The sequence below is a fragment of the Phoenix dactylifera genome, chromosome 10 (assembly GCF_009389715.1).
Source record: "Phoenix dactylifera cultivar Barhee BC4 chromosome 10, palm_55x_up_171113_PBpolish2nd_filt_p, whole genome shotgun sequence".
Classification (NCBI taxonomy): Eukaryota; Viridiplantae; Streptophyta; class Magnoliopsida; order Arecales; family Arecaceae; genus Phoenix; species Phoenix dactylifera.
In genome coordinates this window covers 14239140-14255510 of record NC_052401.1, presented here as the reverse complement: position 1 = coordinate 14255510, position 16371 = coordinate 14239140, and the positions used below count along the sequence as shown (strand labels likewise).

Here is a 16371-nt window from a genome sequence, read left to right as displayed (position 1 = left end):
GAGCTTCTCTTTACTCCATTTGTTTATATTTGCTTTATTTGCTTAGTTAAGAAGCTTGTATTTGCTTTAAATTCTTAGTCTAATATCTTGTAACTTGATTCAATCAAGGGATTGACTCAAGGGGTTAAGGTTTGTTGGTGAGCCAAAGGAAAAACCAACGGTGTTAAGGTTTGTTGGTGAGCCAAAGGAAAAACCAACGTTATAAGGTTGTGGTTGGTGAGCCTTTTGGGAAAACCAACTGGGTTGATTGTGAACCCGGAAAACAATCGTTGTAAGGTTGTGGTTGGTGAGCCTTTGGGAAAACCAACTGGGTTGGATTGTGAGCCCGTGAAAACAATCGGTTGGTTCTAGTCGGTGAGCCTATGAAAACCGACCGAGTTCGTTGTGATCTTGCAAAACAACAAGTTGGGATGTGAGCTTGTAAAACAACCGGCTGTAATCTAAAGGATTATAGTGAAATTTCCAAGAGGTCTTGGGGAGTGGATGTAGGTGCTGGGATGCACCGAACCACTATACTTTTGTTGTGTTTGTGATGCTCTTTGTTATCTAACTTCCTCACTCACTTACTTACTTAGATACATTGCTTGCTTAACTCTTCTCCGTGCATCCTCTAGTTGCAAGCATATTCAATTTACTTAATCAAGTCTCATTCAATATAACAGCATTAAGACTCATTGTATTGAATTGCATACTTGGATAAACTTAGACTAATCTTTTATTGAGTCCGCTGCTTAATAGTTGATTAGATTAGAATCATACTCTTGCTAAGTTTAAATTCCACTATGCATCCATACAACTTAGCTTAATTAACTCTAAAAGATTAGAAGTAGTTGAAAAGTTTTTAAAAGACCCAATTCACCCCCCCCTCTTGGGTTGTCACCTTGGGCAACACCTTTCCCCAGTTGGAAGTATGAAATCAGAAAATGATCTAGTTGCTAGAATATTTTTTTATATGACCTATGTTATCATGAGTTAGGATACTCCTTGAACTCTTAAATCTCTAAACCATCTTAAAGGTTTCCTAATTAAGTTAGAACCATAGTATTTCTAGTTACACACAGAAGATAAGGATCTTGTTAGAACTACAGCAATTGATGGGAGGGTCCATAAGAGCTATTAACACAAGGCTTTGATATGTAGTGAGGCCCAGTATAAAACATTAACATAGAAAACTACCACATAAGTTGAATGGATTCTAGGCCAAACAATTCGCAGTCAGCTAACACTGCTCATCAGAACTGTGGAGTTAAGCTTATGCACCAGATGTGTTAACTAGGAATTTGCTCACAAGAGCTTTGCTGCTGCGAAATTACTTGCAATGGCAGATAACATTGACACAGCGCAAACTTATTCACAGTGTTCCATCAGAAGGAAAACATGGTGAAAAAAAATCCATAAAATGTCAGATTATTTTTGCATAAATTTTCTTTATACTCCTGCTACACACATCACCAATACATTTATCTCTGAGAGGTCTTATGCATCAAAACTCCTTTCTCAACACTGATTACACTGATCTAAACTGCACATATGCCTTCAGCTTCCCACAGATGCAACATTTTGGATCTTGTTGTATGTGCCAGTTTGCTTATCCAAGGAGTACCTACATGAAAATGTGTATATTTCATGAGAGATCCATCCCACATATATGCACAAGCTTTTTTTTTTTTTAAACAAGGTTTCTAGGTGCAGCTCCTCATAATGATTCTGGCATTTAATCAAAAATGCTTGGGAGTAACAACGGAAAAGCAGAGGATTAGTGAAACCTCGGAAGTATCGGTAACGAAAGCTAGAAATCCATTCATATGCCTTCAGTTCTCCTGATTTGTATACTCAGTAACCAGAACTTTAGCCACCTTCTAAATAAGAGTGTAACAGAAAGAAGTAAAATTGCTTGAACTGCTCAGAACTCCATCCCATCCAATGAAAATACTTGTATCCGACAAGTTTTGATGAGATCCAGGGAGAAATTATTAGATGGACCCGGTCTTGTGCCATTGGTAAGCTGTCCACAAATTTATAAGTCTGATACTCCTCAAATTGCAACAGCCTGCCTATGGCATCAAGGTTATCAGCAATTATTTTTGCTTGTTGGAGATACTCCATGACAGCCCCGGAACCACGTCGAAGTGCCTGAAGTTGAAGATCGAGACATTGATTGACAGCGAGCCAAGTTTTGTGAAGCATAAGTATCAGCAAGCGAGATCCAGACTTCATACGACGCGGCAAAGTCACCAATCTAAGTCACAATCCTAATGCCAGTTGATCCTTGATATGCCATGTGTGAAACTCAGGATCGGGACTGGATACAAGCTTTCCTTCTTTTTTTATGGATCATATCTAACGAGTACAAGTATATCTAATAAAATTAAAAAATAAAATATTTCGGAGTGCCAAGGGCAACTCTTCATCTCCAGGGTACTACCGGAGGGACTATCTTCTTTACCGTCGATAATTTCAGAAAGCTCGTTTGCACGATACAGAAGAATACGTCTTTTCCAAACCATATAATTGTTCCTCTCCAGATGGATCCCAAATAGATAGAGACGAAGCACCCGTACAGGAGATAAAGACGAAGAGGAGCTTGCCATAATTGGTAAGATAAGAGAAGCAGAGAGGAAAGCGAAGCACGACAAAAGAAGTCGAAGAAACCAATACGCGTATTCATCTATTTTTGTGACTCTATTTTATATGCTTTAATATTATAATTCTATCTAGTGAATGAAAATTTCAATTTGATGTTTAAGTATTTATGTTCAAATGTTCGTCTCTTAAGTTCTCTGCTTATTGGTAATGACAAAAAAAAAAAGAAATACTAAAAGATAAGAAAAGAAACAGCAAAAAAAAAAAAGTAAAAAAAAGGGAGAAAAGCTTAAGCAAGCAAGTTAATCTCTAAAATTTGAAACCCTCCTTTAAATAGTCCTATTAATACATCAGAAAGAGGCAGAATTACTTATAAATCTTGTGATAAAAGTTAAATCAATTAATCATGCATAGAGAGTGAATGGTATCAAACATATATAAACTCAATCTAAAAGGATATTATTACTCTTTGAATTTTTGTAAATATAAACTCAGATGTTATTATTGCTTATTTCTACTATCTGAATTTTGTAAATTAATACTAAATTCTTAAAGATGTTATCACTGTTTACATTATTTTCTTTTGGAACTCAAGGATTTTATCATCATAAAAAAGAAGGAGATTATTGACCCTAAAGGGTTGATTTTGTATCTAGTAAGTGTGTTGGGTTGACTCATTTAATCTAGTAATTGTGTTGGGTTGACAAAGTTATTCCTCAAACTGGAAATTGACTCATTATTCATCTATCTAACTCCTCATACTAATACAAGCATATGCTAGAGTTATAATTTTAAAATATTAAATAGAGTAATAGATTATTGGCATGCGAAATTGATGACTTCATATTGATTAATAAATTAATTGATCTTGTATTATATTAGCAGTATCATTTGGGTTTAAGTATGCCAAATCATCTCAAAATAAAGTTAAAATGGGGGAGGAAGAGGCACGTTAACGGGAAGGAAAGAAGAGGAAAGCTCTCTTACATAAACATGAGCAAGAGTAGCAATCCAATGACCAACAATACAGCATATATAATATTAGCAAAGAAAATGAAAAAAGAAGCATAGATGAAGCCTCTACTTAGAGAAACAACCTCAAGACCTTCTTTAGCCATTTATTTATCCCAATCAGAAACAATTGTTAAAGCAAGGGCTGGCTTTTATTTGGGTTCTTCTATCTTTCACTTGACAAAGTTTATATTTTTGAAGAAACTATCCAAAATAATTTGAGATGGCCATGTTTTGACTTGGTTTCCTCATTTATAAAATAATGATGAAATTGTTAAATAATAATTTTTTTAGACATTATGCAACATTCCTTATAATAAAATAATAGTTAAATAATATTAGTTAGAAATATATGATGCTAACTAAATCATATCATTTTTAACCAGAAATAAAGTCATTTATTTAGTAATATATTATAATATTAAACCAAAATTTTCAGATTTTTTTTCGATGAAAAGAGTTCCGATGGGATTTGGTACATTAGTGCTGGTACGATCGCAACCAAAATTTTTTTAGTAGTTGTTTATTCATAAGGTTTAGATTGCTCCTTTCGATGCTGCAACAATCTCATTAATTCTTATTATACTCTGGATACTAATTTTCAGAATGCAGTCTAATTTCTATGAGAAAAACTAATGCCAAAGTGTGAAATATGGACCAACCGGTGCTAATGTGGTGCTGTGCAGATGGACCTTCAAACTTTCATGGACTCGAGTCCCAGCCCGTTTTTAATGAGACAAACATACACATTGTTTAGTCCATTGAGGAACTAGACTAAGCTTAGCATGTCATGGTGTTTTTTTTTTTTTCTTTGGTAGAAAGCATGTCATTGCATTTGCTATCGCACTGATCATGGGCCGAGCTTCGGGCTTAAACTCTATTTATTTATAATTGGGCTTCCAGCTTGGCCTGTATAAAATTGGACATTTTCTATACCCAAATCCTATCCATGTTCATCTCTAGTTTAGTGTCATGCCACTAGACTGCTACTTGTAGGACTACAACTTCGTAGGGATAGTTTGTTTTGCAATCACACCACTCAAAATTCTTCATTTTCTACAAATACCATTCTTAAGTTATGCGTTCTTTTTCTTTAATGATGCTAAATATGTGTCAAGAGAGCACCATACAATCATATAAGACATGATCAGCTGTGTTAGGATTGGAAGCAAGATCGAACTCACGTACTTTTGCAGCAGGTATAATTTTGATCACTTGCACTCGTCCTGAAATAATTTGCTTTTGATCACTTCCACTCTGGTGAACTCCATGGTAGTCGGAGCATGTAAACAGAAGTCTCTTGTTTCTTCTTTAAAAAAATTCTCTGATTCATTTTAAGCCACCCCTTTAGTTGCTAGTATCTCATGAAAATGATGAAAAGCAGGAAGAATTAGGTTATAATATAATCTTTTCAACATACGCGTATACTCCTAGTGGAATAAACTCTTATCTTCACAATTATATTATTTGCCATGCATAATGTTCAAAAAATTATAAAAACTTTCATTAGTTGATATTTTTAGTTTTCCGAACTACTCCAAATCCAGCAATGGGAACTTACCCTTCCTGCTGAAGAAATCAACAGAGTCTGACCATAGGAAAAAAGCCATGAAAGATGTCAAAAGCCATGCATCTTTCGCTCAACATCCTTTAGAGCTCCATGGTCTGGCATCCAAAGGTGCTTTACCAAACAGTACACAAAAGCCACTCGCCCATTTGCTTTATGCCTTCAGGCTAATAACTACAAGCACATGGGATGTGGGTCACTTGCTGTCAAAAGAAACCATATAGAGATGCAGCAATTGGTATTGAATTATAAATGGCACCGACCAAGTCGCCACCCACTCACATACAACCACTCGATGTCGAAGCCAATGATACCACCATTAAGAAATAGCTTTTAAAATCTAATAATAACAAGGCCCAAACCACATACTAGTTCTTAACAGTGAAAGCTGAGCTCTTACACAAACAGGTTCGGATTGCATCTCCCATGCAAAAGAATGATTAATCTTCTTTCACGACATCAACCATTAGATCACACCCAGCATAGATCTCAAAGCACTCCTAACTCCATTCATCCACTCGCACAGATCTTGAAGCAGCCATTGCGCAATGCAAAGATAGATTCGTGCGAATGAAGGTAAACCCTTTCTTTTCGCGCGAAAGATACAGCCACCGTCCTGCACAAACCACTCACCCACATGCCACAGACATATTTCATAATGGTATCTGAACATACCTGTAGACAGTCAGCACATGCACCGATCTCAGTTTGCACACCACCAGGAATTTATTTAGAAAGAGCCAAAAGGAAATCTCAGTATCAGAATACTTAAACAAGGCTGTCCTATAATATTTCCAGATCCAGAGACCTGCAGGGCCACTTAATGGGAAGCTTTTCCATGAAGGTCAACTTATTTGATAATTATTTTTCAAAAGAAAATCACTGGTAGACCACACCCACACACCATACCCCTTCTACCTGGCCTCCAGCGTTCTAAGTCACAGCCATCCTTGCATTCTTTCTCAAAAAATTAAGATTCTCTCCTCTCCATTTCCTCCTCATCTTTCAACTCACACAATGCCCACCATCCTCTCTCATCAGTATCCCCATACTTCCCCAAAATGGGCCAAGTACCTGTCTCTTTGCTCCTCATCTCCCACCTCCTAACACTTCCGACCGCCATCCATCATACAACAGCACAGCAAGAATGCACAAGCCTTAACACAGTTCCTCATCAGGTCAGAGCTGGCTACTGGTTCTCCCACTCTGACCGCTACTCACCAGTTTCCAACATCAACACCTCCCTCTACACTCACCTCTACTACTACTCCCTTTCTCTTGATGACACTGATTCTCGGGTTGCACTCCCACCCGATGACCAACTTCCCCTTTTAGCCACTTTCTCGACCACCATTAAAGCCGAAAACCCATCCCTTAAGACGATCTTGTCCATTGCCACAGATGATGGCCAAACTAATGTCTCCAATGCTGCCTTCTCCTCCATGGTAGCAAATCAAACTCTTCGAGCGGCATTCATCAATTCCACCATGGAACTAGCCAGGACCAATGCATTTGATGGGTTAGACTTGGCATGGCAATTTCCCTCCTCATCTTCTGACATGGCCAGCCTCGGGATCCTGCTTGCAGAATTGAGAGCCCGCATAAATGAGGAAGCACAGAGTTCATCTTCCCCTCTCCTGCTAACGGCCACAGTGTACTTCTCAAACCACCTGTTTGATGTGCCTGCTGACAATCTCGACTACCCGATGGAAGCCATCTCAGACAACCTTGATTGGACCAATGCCCTCTGTTTTGGTTACCACAAGAACAGCGATGTCACTGCTTTTGATGCTCCACTCTATGATAAGGCCTCCCACTTCTCTACAAGTTATGGCATTACTTCATGGCTGGATGCAGGAATCCCTGCATGCAAGCTGGTAATGGGTGTCCCTTTATATGGAAGATCTTGGTTCCTCAAGAACAAAATGAAGAATGAAGCAGGTGCACCAGTCGTGGCCGCAGGGCCTAGGCAAAAGATGAGCAACCAGACTGGTATGATGGCTTACTCTGAGATCAAAGAGATCTTGAAGGATCCCGACGTTGTCTTTCTATATGACAACCAGACAGTATCTGCATATATCCATTCTGGACGTCTGTGGGTCAGTTTTGACAGTTTAGAAGTGGTGGAGGTGAAGATAAAGTTTGCTCTGCAGAAACGGTTGCTGGGCTATTTTCTCTGGCCAATCAGTTTTGATGACTCAAATTATACAGTATCCAAACAAGGTGAGTGTTTAGTCAATTACTAACAAGAAGAGCTTCCTTACCCTTTTTTCTTTATCTCTGTGGGCACTTACCTGATAATTAATGCAGCTTCAGATATCTGGCTCAGAAACCATGACTCTCCGTATTATGAGGATGAGAATGGTGTTGAACAGGCACCTTCTCCAGCTCAGCTACCACCACAAGATGATGCTCTGACTCCATCAGCAGCCTTGTCTAGATCAACACACAGGTCTCCAACAACTCATCAATTACATCTAGATTTGTATATTTTGCTGTTTCTTCTCTTTTATCTTACAACACTTTAAGCAGCTCAGAAGTGTGAAAAGAACACCCTCCTGCAAAATTCTTTATCGTAGAGATCTTGATCCAATTTAAGTATTTCTTTGAACATACCTTTGCTCATTTTTACCATACCAACAAGTCCAAGTGGCTTTAATATCACATATATGTTGAATAGAGTAATGTAGTCTATACACAATATCAGCAAAAGACATACTACCAGTGAAGTTGAAAGCTGGATGATTGCATTAGTGGGTGTGCAAAGTATGCACCAAGTGTCAAGAATGTGATTGTTAAATAGGGCAATCGAATAAATTCCTTGTAATAATCTTTGGGCAACTTTTGACGTCCATCAAGAATTGCTGCAAAAGGAATTACACTTGTTCTGCTCCTTAAAACTTCAAAAGCTCGACCATATCGTGACGCCAGCCTTCTATCGCCATTCCAAACACCAAACAAATGGTGAGCAATCAAGCCAACTGAGGCAGCCACTGCTACTGAGTTACCAATCCAGAGAGTGTGAGCTAAGCACCAGATTACCTGCCCAACCATCTGAAGGTCCAAGGCCTACATTAGCGTCCTTGGTGGAAAGCACACATATCACTAAAACGCCATCAACATGGCTAGTATCATCAAATTTAAGTCAATTCTAATGAATGGTTCTCTATATCATGTTTATATAGCAAATCTTTTATAAACAGACTATATACCTGTGGATGTCTGGTGATTCTCATGATTCCAGTTTCCCATAGATGCATTTTTGGCTTATCAACAGCTGCAACTTCTAATAGATTGAAGGTGGATGGATAGAGAAAGAAGAAGGAGATGAAGGATGAAACCCACACAAGCTCATGGATTCCAGAGACACTCTGGACTTGCCATAGCTGAATACCATCATATCGGTGATTGATGAAGTAAGCCTAAAAAAAAAATAGCCTTCATTAGTTACTAAATTCCAAACAACAATGGTTAATAAAATTGACAACTCTTGAGAGGGACCGAGGGTGGTAGTGGTACTTTTTTGGAAAAAAATTTGGAAAAAAAAGCAGCTACTACAGTATATCACATGATTAAGAAAATAATATAAGAGCAAGTAGGCAACTCACAATAGTACTAACTGCTGAAGGGAGTGAGATTCCTGCAAACAAAACACGGTAAGCTCTCTCACCCATGAGTTTCTCACCAGCATCACGAAGACTTGCCATACCACTATGAACAGTAGCAAAAATAATAATAAGGATCGACATTATGACCTGTGTAAGAAAATTCAGAAAAGTCAACATTTGAGTTGCTTAACCATAATAACATGCACATAAACATGAGGAAAATTTCAAAGAAGACATTGATAAGTCATATAACAAAAAAATCTTATAAAGACAAACATTAGGATTTAGGACAACAAAAAAGCTCAGGCTAAAGAAATAAATCACTCCTTTCCAGCTCATTAATGGTAATGAAATGATTGGGTTTAATAAGTATTGCAAATTATCCTTCAAAGATGTCAGAACCAAACCCACTTAAATTGGATGGATTAACAGGTGAAGCAATGATGTACTTTTTGCACTTTGGCAATTTTGTATTGGCATGTTACTATTCAGTTAATAACATATTAAAACTGATAACTATATCCATCCATGTAATTTCCCTAATAGATACGGACAACATAGGCTACGTTAGGTATTTTCTACCATCTGCCATACAGATACAACCTAAGAATCTATAACTGCATCTAAGACTATATAATTGCTGGTGATGCTGATGAAGTGCCAATTACTTTTGTTACTTGATGCACTCTTCCCTGATTATGAACCTTCAGATAAGTAAACAACAAAGAGAATCCATCATTCACAGTTCACCACCTCTCTTAAATTTTCTGCACAGCCAAATATTTCAGCTCCTCCGAGGTTTATAACAAGTCAAAAGGTCCTTAACATCTAGCCCCGCCCCCACCACCACCACCCCCCCCCCCCCCCCCCCCCCCCCCCCCCCCCCCCCAAAAAAAAAACACCTCACCACCCTGCCCACCACCCTTAAAAACTTGGAACCTTTTGTGAATTGGCAGTAAAATCTGCATGACATGTAATAGGCATTTTTTTCAAGGAATAAAATATTTCCTTTGTGATTTGGATTGTATGGGCCTTAAGTCCAAGTTATAAGCCTGAGGATCACATTTTGGAACCAAGTAGAAAAGGTTCCTTCAAGGCTTCAAGCATATTATGTTTTCTAAAGGAGGACTAAAAAGAGTTCATTAGAAGACGGGACAAAAGTTTAATTAAAGAAACTTTGTGCAAAGAAGCTTTGTCTACAAGGAAGGAAATACAACCAGTGTAGGGTGTCTTCAAAATCCCTTATTCATGTGCTTATGCTCATATAGTCGTATTACTTGAAATAGGAATCAACAAAAGTTGAAACATCAAAATTTCTTTTCATCCCCTCTTTGCATTTAGTTGTCCTTAGATAAATCCATTTTAGTATATTCATAAAATTTTGATGCATTAATACTATTATAGTATTTTGTCCTTATATATGCTTATCTCTAATTGAGTCTGGTTATATTATGAAGTGAAAGAAACAATGAGGCAAACATATGGAGATGTGATGGTTGGATGAGGGAGAAAGCTATCCAATTGTAAAATTCTCATCATACATGTATTTTGAGCTTATTAGAATAAAATTATGGTTCATATGGCATCATTTTCTGTTTGTTTCTTACCATAATATCTTGGACATCATATGGTCCACTCTGCAGCAAAGAAAAAGCTTTTGTTGCATGGTTGAACAACACAAATGAATTTTTCACCAAGTGAGCTGAATGAGCTCTTCAGTTCATCCCAAAATGTAGTTATCACTACCTTAATGTAATCATACTCTAGACTCAAAACTCGAAGTTTGCTGAATATCTCACTTGCAGGTGATTTCTTTGTTTTTAGCCCTTTCCACATTGTGATATCAATGTAGTTCACATCCTAGAGCTAAAATCTTAAAGTTAGACTTTTGCCATATTGCCCCTGCGCCCCGCCCCACCCCTACAACTCCCAAAAACCTAAAAAAGAAAACTGAAAAAAAAATGTTGTTAGTTTACGGTGCATAAGTTACTCTTCAAGGAGAATGAAGCATAGAAGATGTTCACTTTCTTCTGGTTGCCTGACTTAATATTTTAGTGGGCACCATACAAGTCCATTCCTGTGGAGGTTTCTAATGCTGCTGAAATTATTTAAGGTATGTTTTGTTTCCATGCTTGCCCCAGCTGTGCCAATAGAATCCTGCGCTGACCAACTCTTTCTCGAGCCTTTAATGCAATAGTTCAATTTTAGCTGAAATCAGAAATTCAGACTTCAAGGTTGAAAATTTTGATTTTTGAGAAAAGTTTACTCTGGGTATCTGTACTATAACCAAGTTGTTTTGATTACATGCTGAAAGACAGCATGAGTTAACCCAAATTGACTAAAATAGCAAAGTAGTATTACCATAAATAGAATATGAATTGCTTACCGCTCAGCTACAGCAAGCTGTCTCAGAGTGCACTAGATCAAAACATTGGGTTTCAACAACATGAAAGGTACTTCATAGATGCATCTTTCAGTTTACTGCAAACACTAACAAATCTATAGTAGACAAAACAGTGTAAATGAAGCTGTACTCAGTTGGGCTGAAACCTAATCAATGTTCCTGTATGGTAAAGCATATGCCTATATAAATCCATAACTGTAAAACATGAAGACTAGAAACAGTTGGATGATCATAAAGGTCTGAGTCAGGCTGTCAAGGCATCGGATGATCCTATTTTGCGCTAATGCAGGGATATGCATTATGTAAAAGTCAAGGATGGATCATTAAAAGCCATTATAATTTATAATACAACGTATTAATTCCAAGAGAGAAACAAGGACTGCCAGGGGCATCTACAGCAGATGTTCTTCTCCTTTGCCTCCCACTTGCTCTTGAAAGTCTTCTTAGAACAAGTCTTTCGGGTTTTCTACAGCAGATGTTTCTTCTTCTATGCCTCCTACTTGCCCTTGAAAGTTCTTAAGAAACAAGTCTCTTCAGGCTATCTAACGAAGTTCAGGTCAAAAAGGGACAAGACTTGCTCTGCTATTTAGTCTCACACTCCTCTTAGCCTAAGACCTAAAGAAATGAATTGCCCAGGTGAGGTTAAAATAGTATCTGCATCAATGGCTGGCCAGGTAACAGATCAAAGGTGATTCCTTTTATCTAAATCATCCCTCTTTCTTATCTTAGGTTTACAAGAAGATCTTGCATCAACATCCTGTAAATCATTGTTGTTAACAGGGTCACTTAATGTGGCATTTGCAAGATCCACTATCCACAATTCTTCAAAGCATGAATATTAGTCTTCAGAATTTTGTTGAGGCCAACTTGCCGATATTCCTTTTGGACTCAGATGCGCAACTGATGCAATGCTTACTGGACCAATTTTCAGAAGCAGATGCACAAATTATAAAATCAGCCAGTGTTGGCTCTAAATTAATTATCCCATTATCAAATCTATGTATCATAGATTTATTTAACAAAATATTTTCTAATATCAAGAAAGGAATGTTTTCTTCACAACCAAACTGGCAGACAACCAGATTTGGTTATAAGTTCTATGATGTGAGAACTACTGCTTCTAAAAGATGTTCCCCATGAATATATGCTGAAATGAAAACCAATTAACTACTTTCCACCTGCTATTATATCTGATTCTATTGCTATAATAGAATATGTTCGTAATTATTTCTACAATTTAGTATCCAATTAAAGATATATTTCCTTCTCCTTTGGAAAGATCAACCCAACTTCAGTGGACCTAACCATGTCTGAAATGTCATCTACAACTTGATGTATAAATACCACCTGTATTGCATTCTTGAAGGAACTACACTTATATATTCTCCACAGAATGCATACTTGACCCTGCGGCAAGGTAATGAAGAGATAACATCTTTACCTTCCCAGGCAGAACAGTTGCATCGAAATCTTTAACGGATTGGTACATAAGTGCCAAGCCTGACAGCACTACCTTCCTTTAGGTTATCAGATTAGCCATCAACATTACCACTAGATGAATGACAATGGTCCCCTTCAAAGGAAGCACAAAAGAGAAAAGCTAAGTCATTTGAAGAGTATCCAAAAGTCTCTTCACCCATGTCTTGAGCATCAATGGTGGGGTTGCTATAGCCTTTGCTGACTTGAACATCATAATCATTTTTCTTCAGAAGGGGGTTAATTTGATTTGCAAGCTATAGTGCAGAGCATGGAGGAACTTAGACAATATACTTCAGCCAAAACCTTGAAATATTATTTGTGGTAAACATATTTATAGCCCTCATTCGGATAGCCGAATCATGATAAACCTTAGAACTATCATAAGTTTTAGACTCTGTCTGACTTTTCCATCATCCTTGCCAAAAATAATTTCTTCAAGTAGGTCATATTCATCTTACACAACATGGAAATCCAGAGGGCCGACAGGTCATAAGGAGTTTGTCATCAAGAGTTAAACAACCAAATGTTTCAGCAACAATAAGAGTCCAGGCATCATGCATCTTGTCCATCCCACCCAGCCAATTATGTAAAGAGGACTATATATTATACAGAAACACACACCTAAGTTTAACACTCTATCATGCCACCAAGTAATAGTAATGTAGCATAGGGTCTTCTTGGTTATTAATTACAGATTCCAACAAAATGAATATGAAAATATCTAAAGCTAAATCAATATCTACACTATTCCTCTTCCTTTTGCTAGCCATCATGGTCTAGGTCTAGGTTCAATTTAGTTTATCTATTATCAGATGAACCTTAATACGTAAAAATAAGACCAGATATGGATCTTATGATCCGAAGGATCATATTACCCACAATCTGGATCCTAAAAACCATCTTACAATCCATACTGATCCTGATCTGGAGATCAGACCCAAATTGTAAAGGGCCATTTTGATCCGGATCATTCATTCTGGATTGTGAATCATTAGATTCTGATAACAATGAATGTCTACCTTTAAGCTTCCATTTAACACCAAATTGCATAAACTCTACCAGAACTAGATCAGCAAGAACTTTTTATCATGTAGATATCATGGATTAGCATCAGGATCAAATTGGCAAACTCAACCTCATCCGAGAGATTGGTTTTGCATATCAACCAACTCCACAACTAAAACAAGTACTATATCAATATAAGAATCTTACAACTTCTTGTTACAATTTATCTTTATACCAAAATACCTCAATCTCAAACTAGAAGCCTTATCTCAACTATTTAGGATCTCATATACAAAAAGAGATGTAAGTGTATGCACAATAATATTATCTTTGATGCCCAACATAATATTTTAATGGGCCTTTTTCTCAGTTTTATAAATTAATGTTCAGCCATCTAGTTGGGAGTTCTGGTGCATATCATGTTCCTTCTAAGCTTCCACTGAGCAGCTCCTTGCATGCCATGTGATATCCCAACTGGTTAGCAATCTCCAGTAAAGCTAGGACTATAAATAAACAGGTTATGAATTGACAGTTTTCTGTTTGATGCATCACCATAAAGGAACAAGGGTAGTGCATTAAGAACAGCAGCCAAGGATCCCAAATCTAACACAGCAAATCTCTTAAACTGCTGACTAGAGAGATGGCAGAGAAATGTTTTTTAAATAGAAATTGACAAGAACCAACTTATTAGAAGTATAAAAATATATGGACATGCAATCATATATTAGATTCTAATAAAAAAATATTCTTCTGAATAAGTAGAAACTTAAAGAGTGATGCAACTTCCCCTGTTAATAGATAACCCGGATAGCTTTGGTGCATAACCAGATGGAAGGCCACCCAATTCATCGAAACCCAAACCCACTTAGGACCCTCAAATTTCCCAAAGGACCAAGCACCAAAAGCCAAAAACCAAATCTCAAGCTACTGAAGTAAGATATAGTTTGCTCTTTTACATTCAAATACGAAAGGAAAAGTTCACAACAAGCGCCAATTACCAAACAATCAATCCACCTAATACCCAATATATCAAATCAGTTTCAGGCAACGAAATTCCCATACCTTAAGAAGCATGAGAAAACACCAAAAACTATAATCAAATTTTCCAAAAATTTGGAGACACTAGCAAAGAACATCAATTTAGAATTTTTGGGAAAGGACTAACCTCGTGGCTGTCCGAAAGCTCCGAAACGGCATTAACGAAAGCCGTCCCAAACCCGGTGGAAGGATCGATCCACAAGACATTCAGAGCGAAGAGCACAACTCCCAGAATCCCTGTGAAGTAGACCCAAGAAGAGATCTTTTGCTTCCCCATTTCAAACACTGCAGAATCCTCGCCAATTGGAGCTTCGTCAGAGGCCGCATCCTTAGTCTCTGGCTCTCCAATCGACGTGCCTCTGGTGCGAATTCTACCAACAAACCGAAGAAACGTCGAAGGGTTGGGAGTCAGCGAAATCATCCAAAGGTCGGGGCTTTGCAGGGGTTTGGGGGAGCAGAGGGAAGAGGGAGCCCGGGCGGAGGGGGTTGGGCCGTGGCGGCCGTGACACCGGCCGTAGGGGAGGAAGGGAGAGGGGGAGCTGGAGAGGAGAACAGAGGAAGCCATTCTTGAGTGCGGTGATAACTGAGGAGAGAGAGAGACAAGGAGAAGCCTTTGAAAGGGTGCGTTTTTGTTTTTTTTTTTCAGGGAATACCGACTTCTGGAGAAATGCTTCCCAAATGGCATCTTTAGAGTGGAATCCTTTAGTGGGACGGTTTTGGACGGTGGCGGCAACTTGATGGAAAAAAATAAATAAAACTTTTTATTGCATTTAATTAATAGAATTTGATAAGTAATTTATCTAATTTACCTACCAAGTAATGTCATATTTGACACGTGTCATACAATATTTTATTATATTTAACTTATATAATTCGATAATAAAATTTTATTTTTAACTAATTTGATATGAAGCAGCTTCGAGTGCATGAATATATGAAATAAAATAAATTAGTCATTATTTATCTTGGTTTGCAAGCACGTTTACTTGATGTAGCACAACTATGGAGAAAGAGGAGAAGGAGGAAGAACAAGGGAGGGAGAAGGAAGAAGAGATTATAGAGATGTAGGAAGAAAAGAAGTGGAGGAGGAGGAGGAGGAGGAGGAAGAAGAACAAGAAGGAGGCGAGGGTTTTTTCATTCAATCATCAATTGCCTCATACATGAGAGGGATGGTCTTTATATAGACCTTACATATTGACCCAATTACATAAACCCAATTGACTAGTCTAATAACAAAATAACTGACTAAATTGACTTGACTAAGACAAAAGCAAATAATATAATAAAATAAAATGACTCGGACTCAAATGGACCCCATCCAGGTCTGACTCAATCCAGGAGCTTAGGATCATCTGAATGAAAGGCTCTGATGTCCCTATCAACTCCTCCCGGATGGAAAAAAACTCAACCCTGTCGAGTACAGGTTTGGCTGGTTGTCGTACTGCTCCAGGAGATCGGGGTCAAGGAGCTGCAACTGAGCTATGGAAATCCATATCACATCAGACTTTGGTCGACCTTTCCACCGAATAAGGTAACGTTGGTAACCACCGTTCCTGGTTGACATAACCTGCTCATCCAATATATGTTCTATTTGTTCTCTGCATACATGAAATTTGGGAGGTGGTGGCTCAACAGCAGGTAATAGGTCAGGGTGTTCAACATGGGCAGGTATATCC

General features: G+C 37.9%; 2 protein-coding genes across 2 annotated transcripts; one reads left to right on the top strand and one right to left on the bottom strand.

Annotated features, from left to right (window-relative positions):
• The first annotated feature begins 4580 nt into the window (after positions 1-4580).
• Positions 4581-7722, top strand: LOC103722003 (class V chitinase-like). Its single transcript, XM_017846389.3, has 2 exons — positions 4581-7384; positions 7472-7722. The coding sequence occupies exons 1-2, from the start codon at positions 6223-6225 to the stop codon at positions 7687-7689; spliced, it is 1380 nt and encodes a 459-aa protein (XP_017701878.2). The 5' UTR covers positions 4581-6222; the 3' UTR covers positions 7690-7722.
• On the bottom strand, positions 7704-15348 carry LOC103722002 (15-cis-zeta-carotene isomerase, chloroplastic). The gene is made up of 4 exons (XM_008812408.3): positions 14823-15348; positions 8770-8916; positions 8374-8583; positions 7704-8215 (listed from the first exon to the last, which is right to left on the bottom strand). The coding sequence occupies exons 1-4, from the start codon at positions 15258-15260 to the stop codon at positions 7880-7882; spliced, it is 1131 nt and encodes a 376-aa protein (XP_008810630.2). The 5' UTR covers positions 15261-15348; the 3' UTR covers positions 7704-7879.
• Positions 15349-16371: the final 1023 nt, after the last annotated feature.

Bases quoted from the DNA above. Each gene is read 5' to 3' on its own strand.
- LOC103722003 (XM_017846389.3), top strand. From the start codon at position 6,223: ATGGGCCAAGTACCTGTCTCTTTGCTCCTCATCTCCCACCTCCTAACA. The intron at 7,385-7,471 runs GTGAGTGTTTAG...TAATTAATGCAG, and splicing joins TTATACAGTATCCAAACAAG to CTTCAGATATCTGGCTCAGA.
- LOC103722002 (XM_008812408.3), bottom strand. From the start codon at position 15,260: ATGGCTTCCTCTGTTCTCCTCTCCAGCTCCCCCTCTCCCTTCCTCCCC. The intron at 8,917-14,822 runs GTTAGTCCTTTC...TTTCTTACACAG, and splicing joins AGCTTTCGGACAGCCACGAG to GTCATAATGTCGATCCTTAT. The intron at 8,216-8,373 runs GTATATAGTCTG...TTGGACCTTCAG, and splicing joins GAATCACCAGACATCCACAG to ATGGTTGGGCAGGTAATCTG.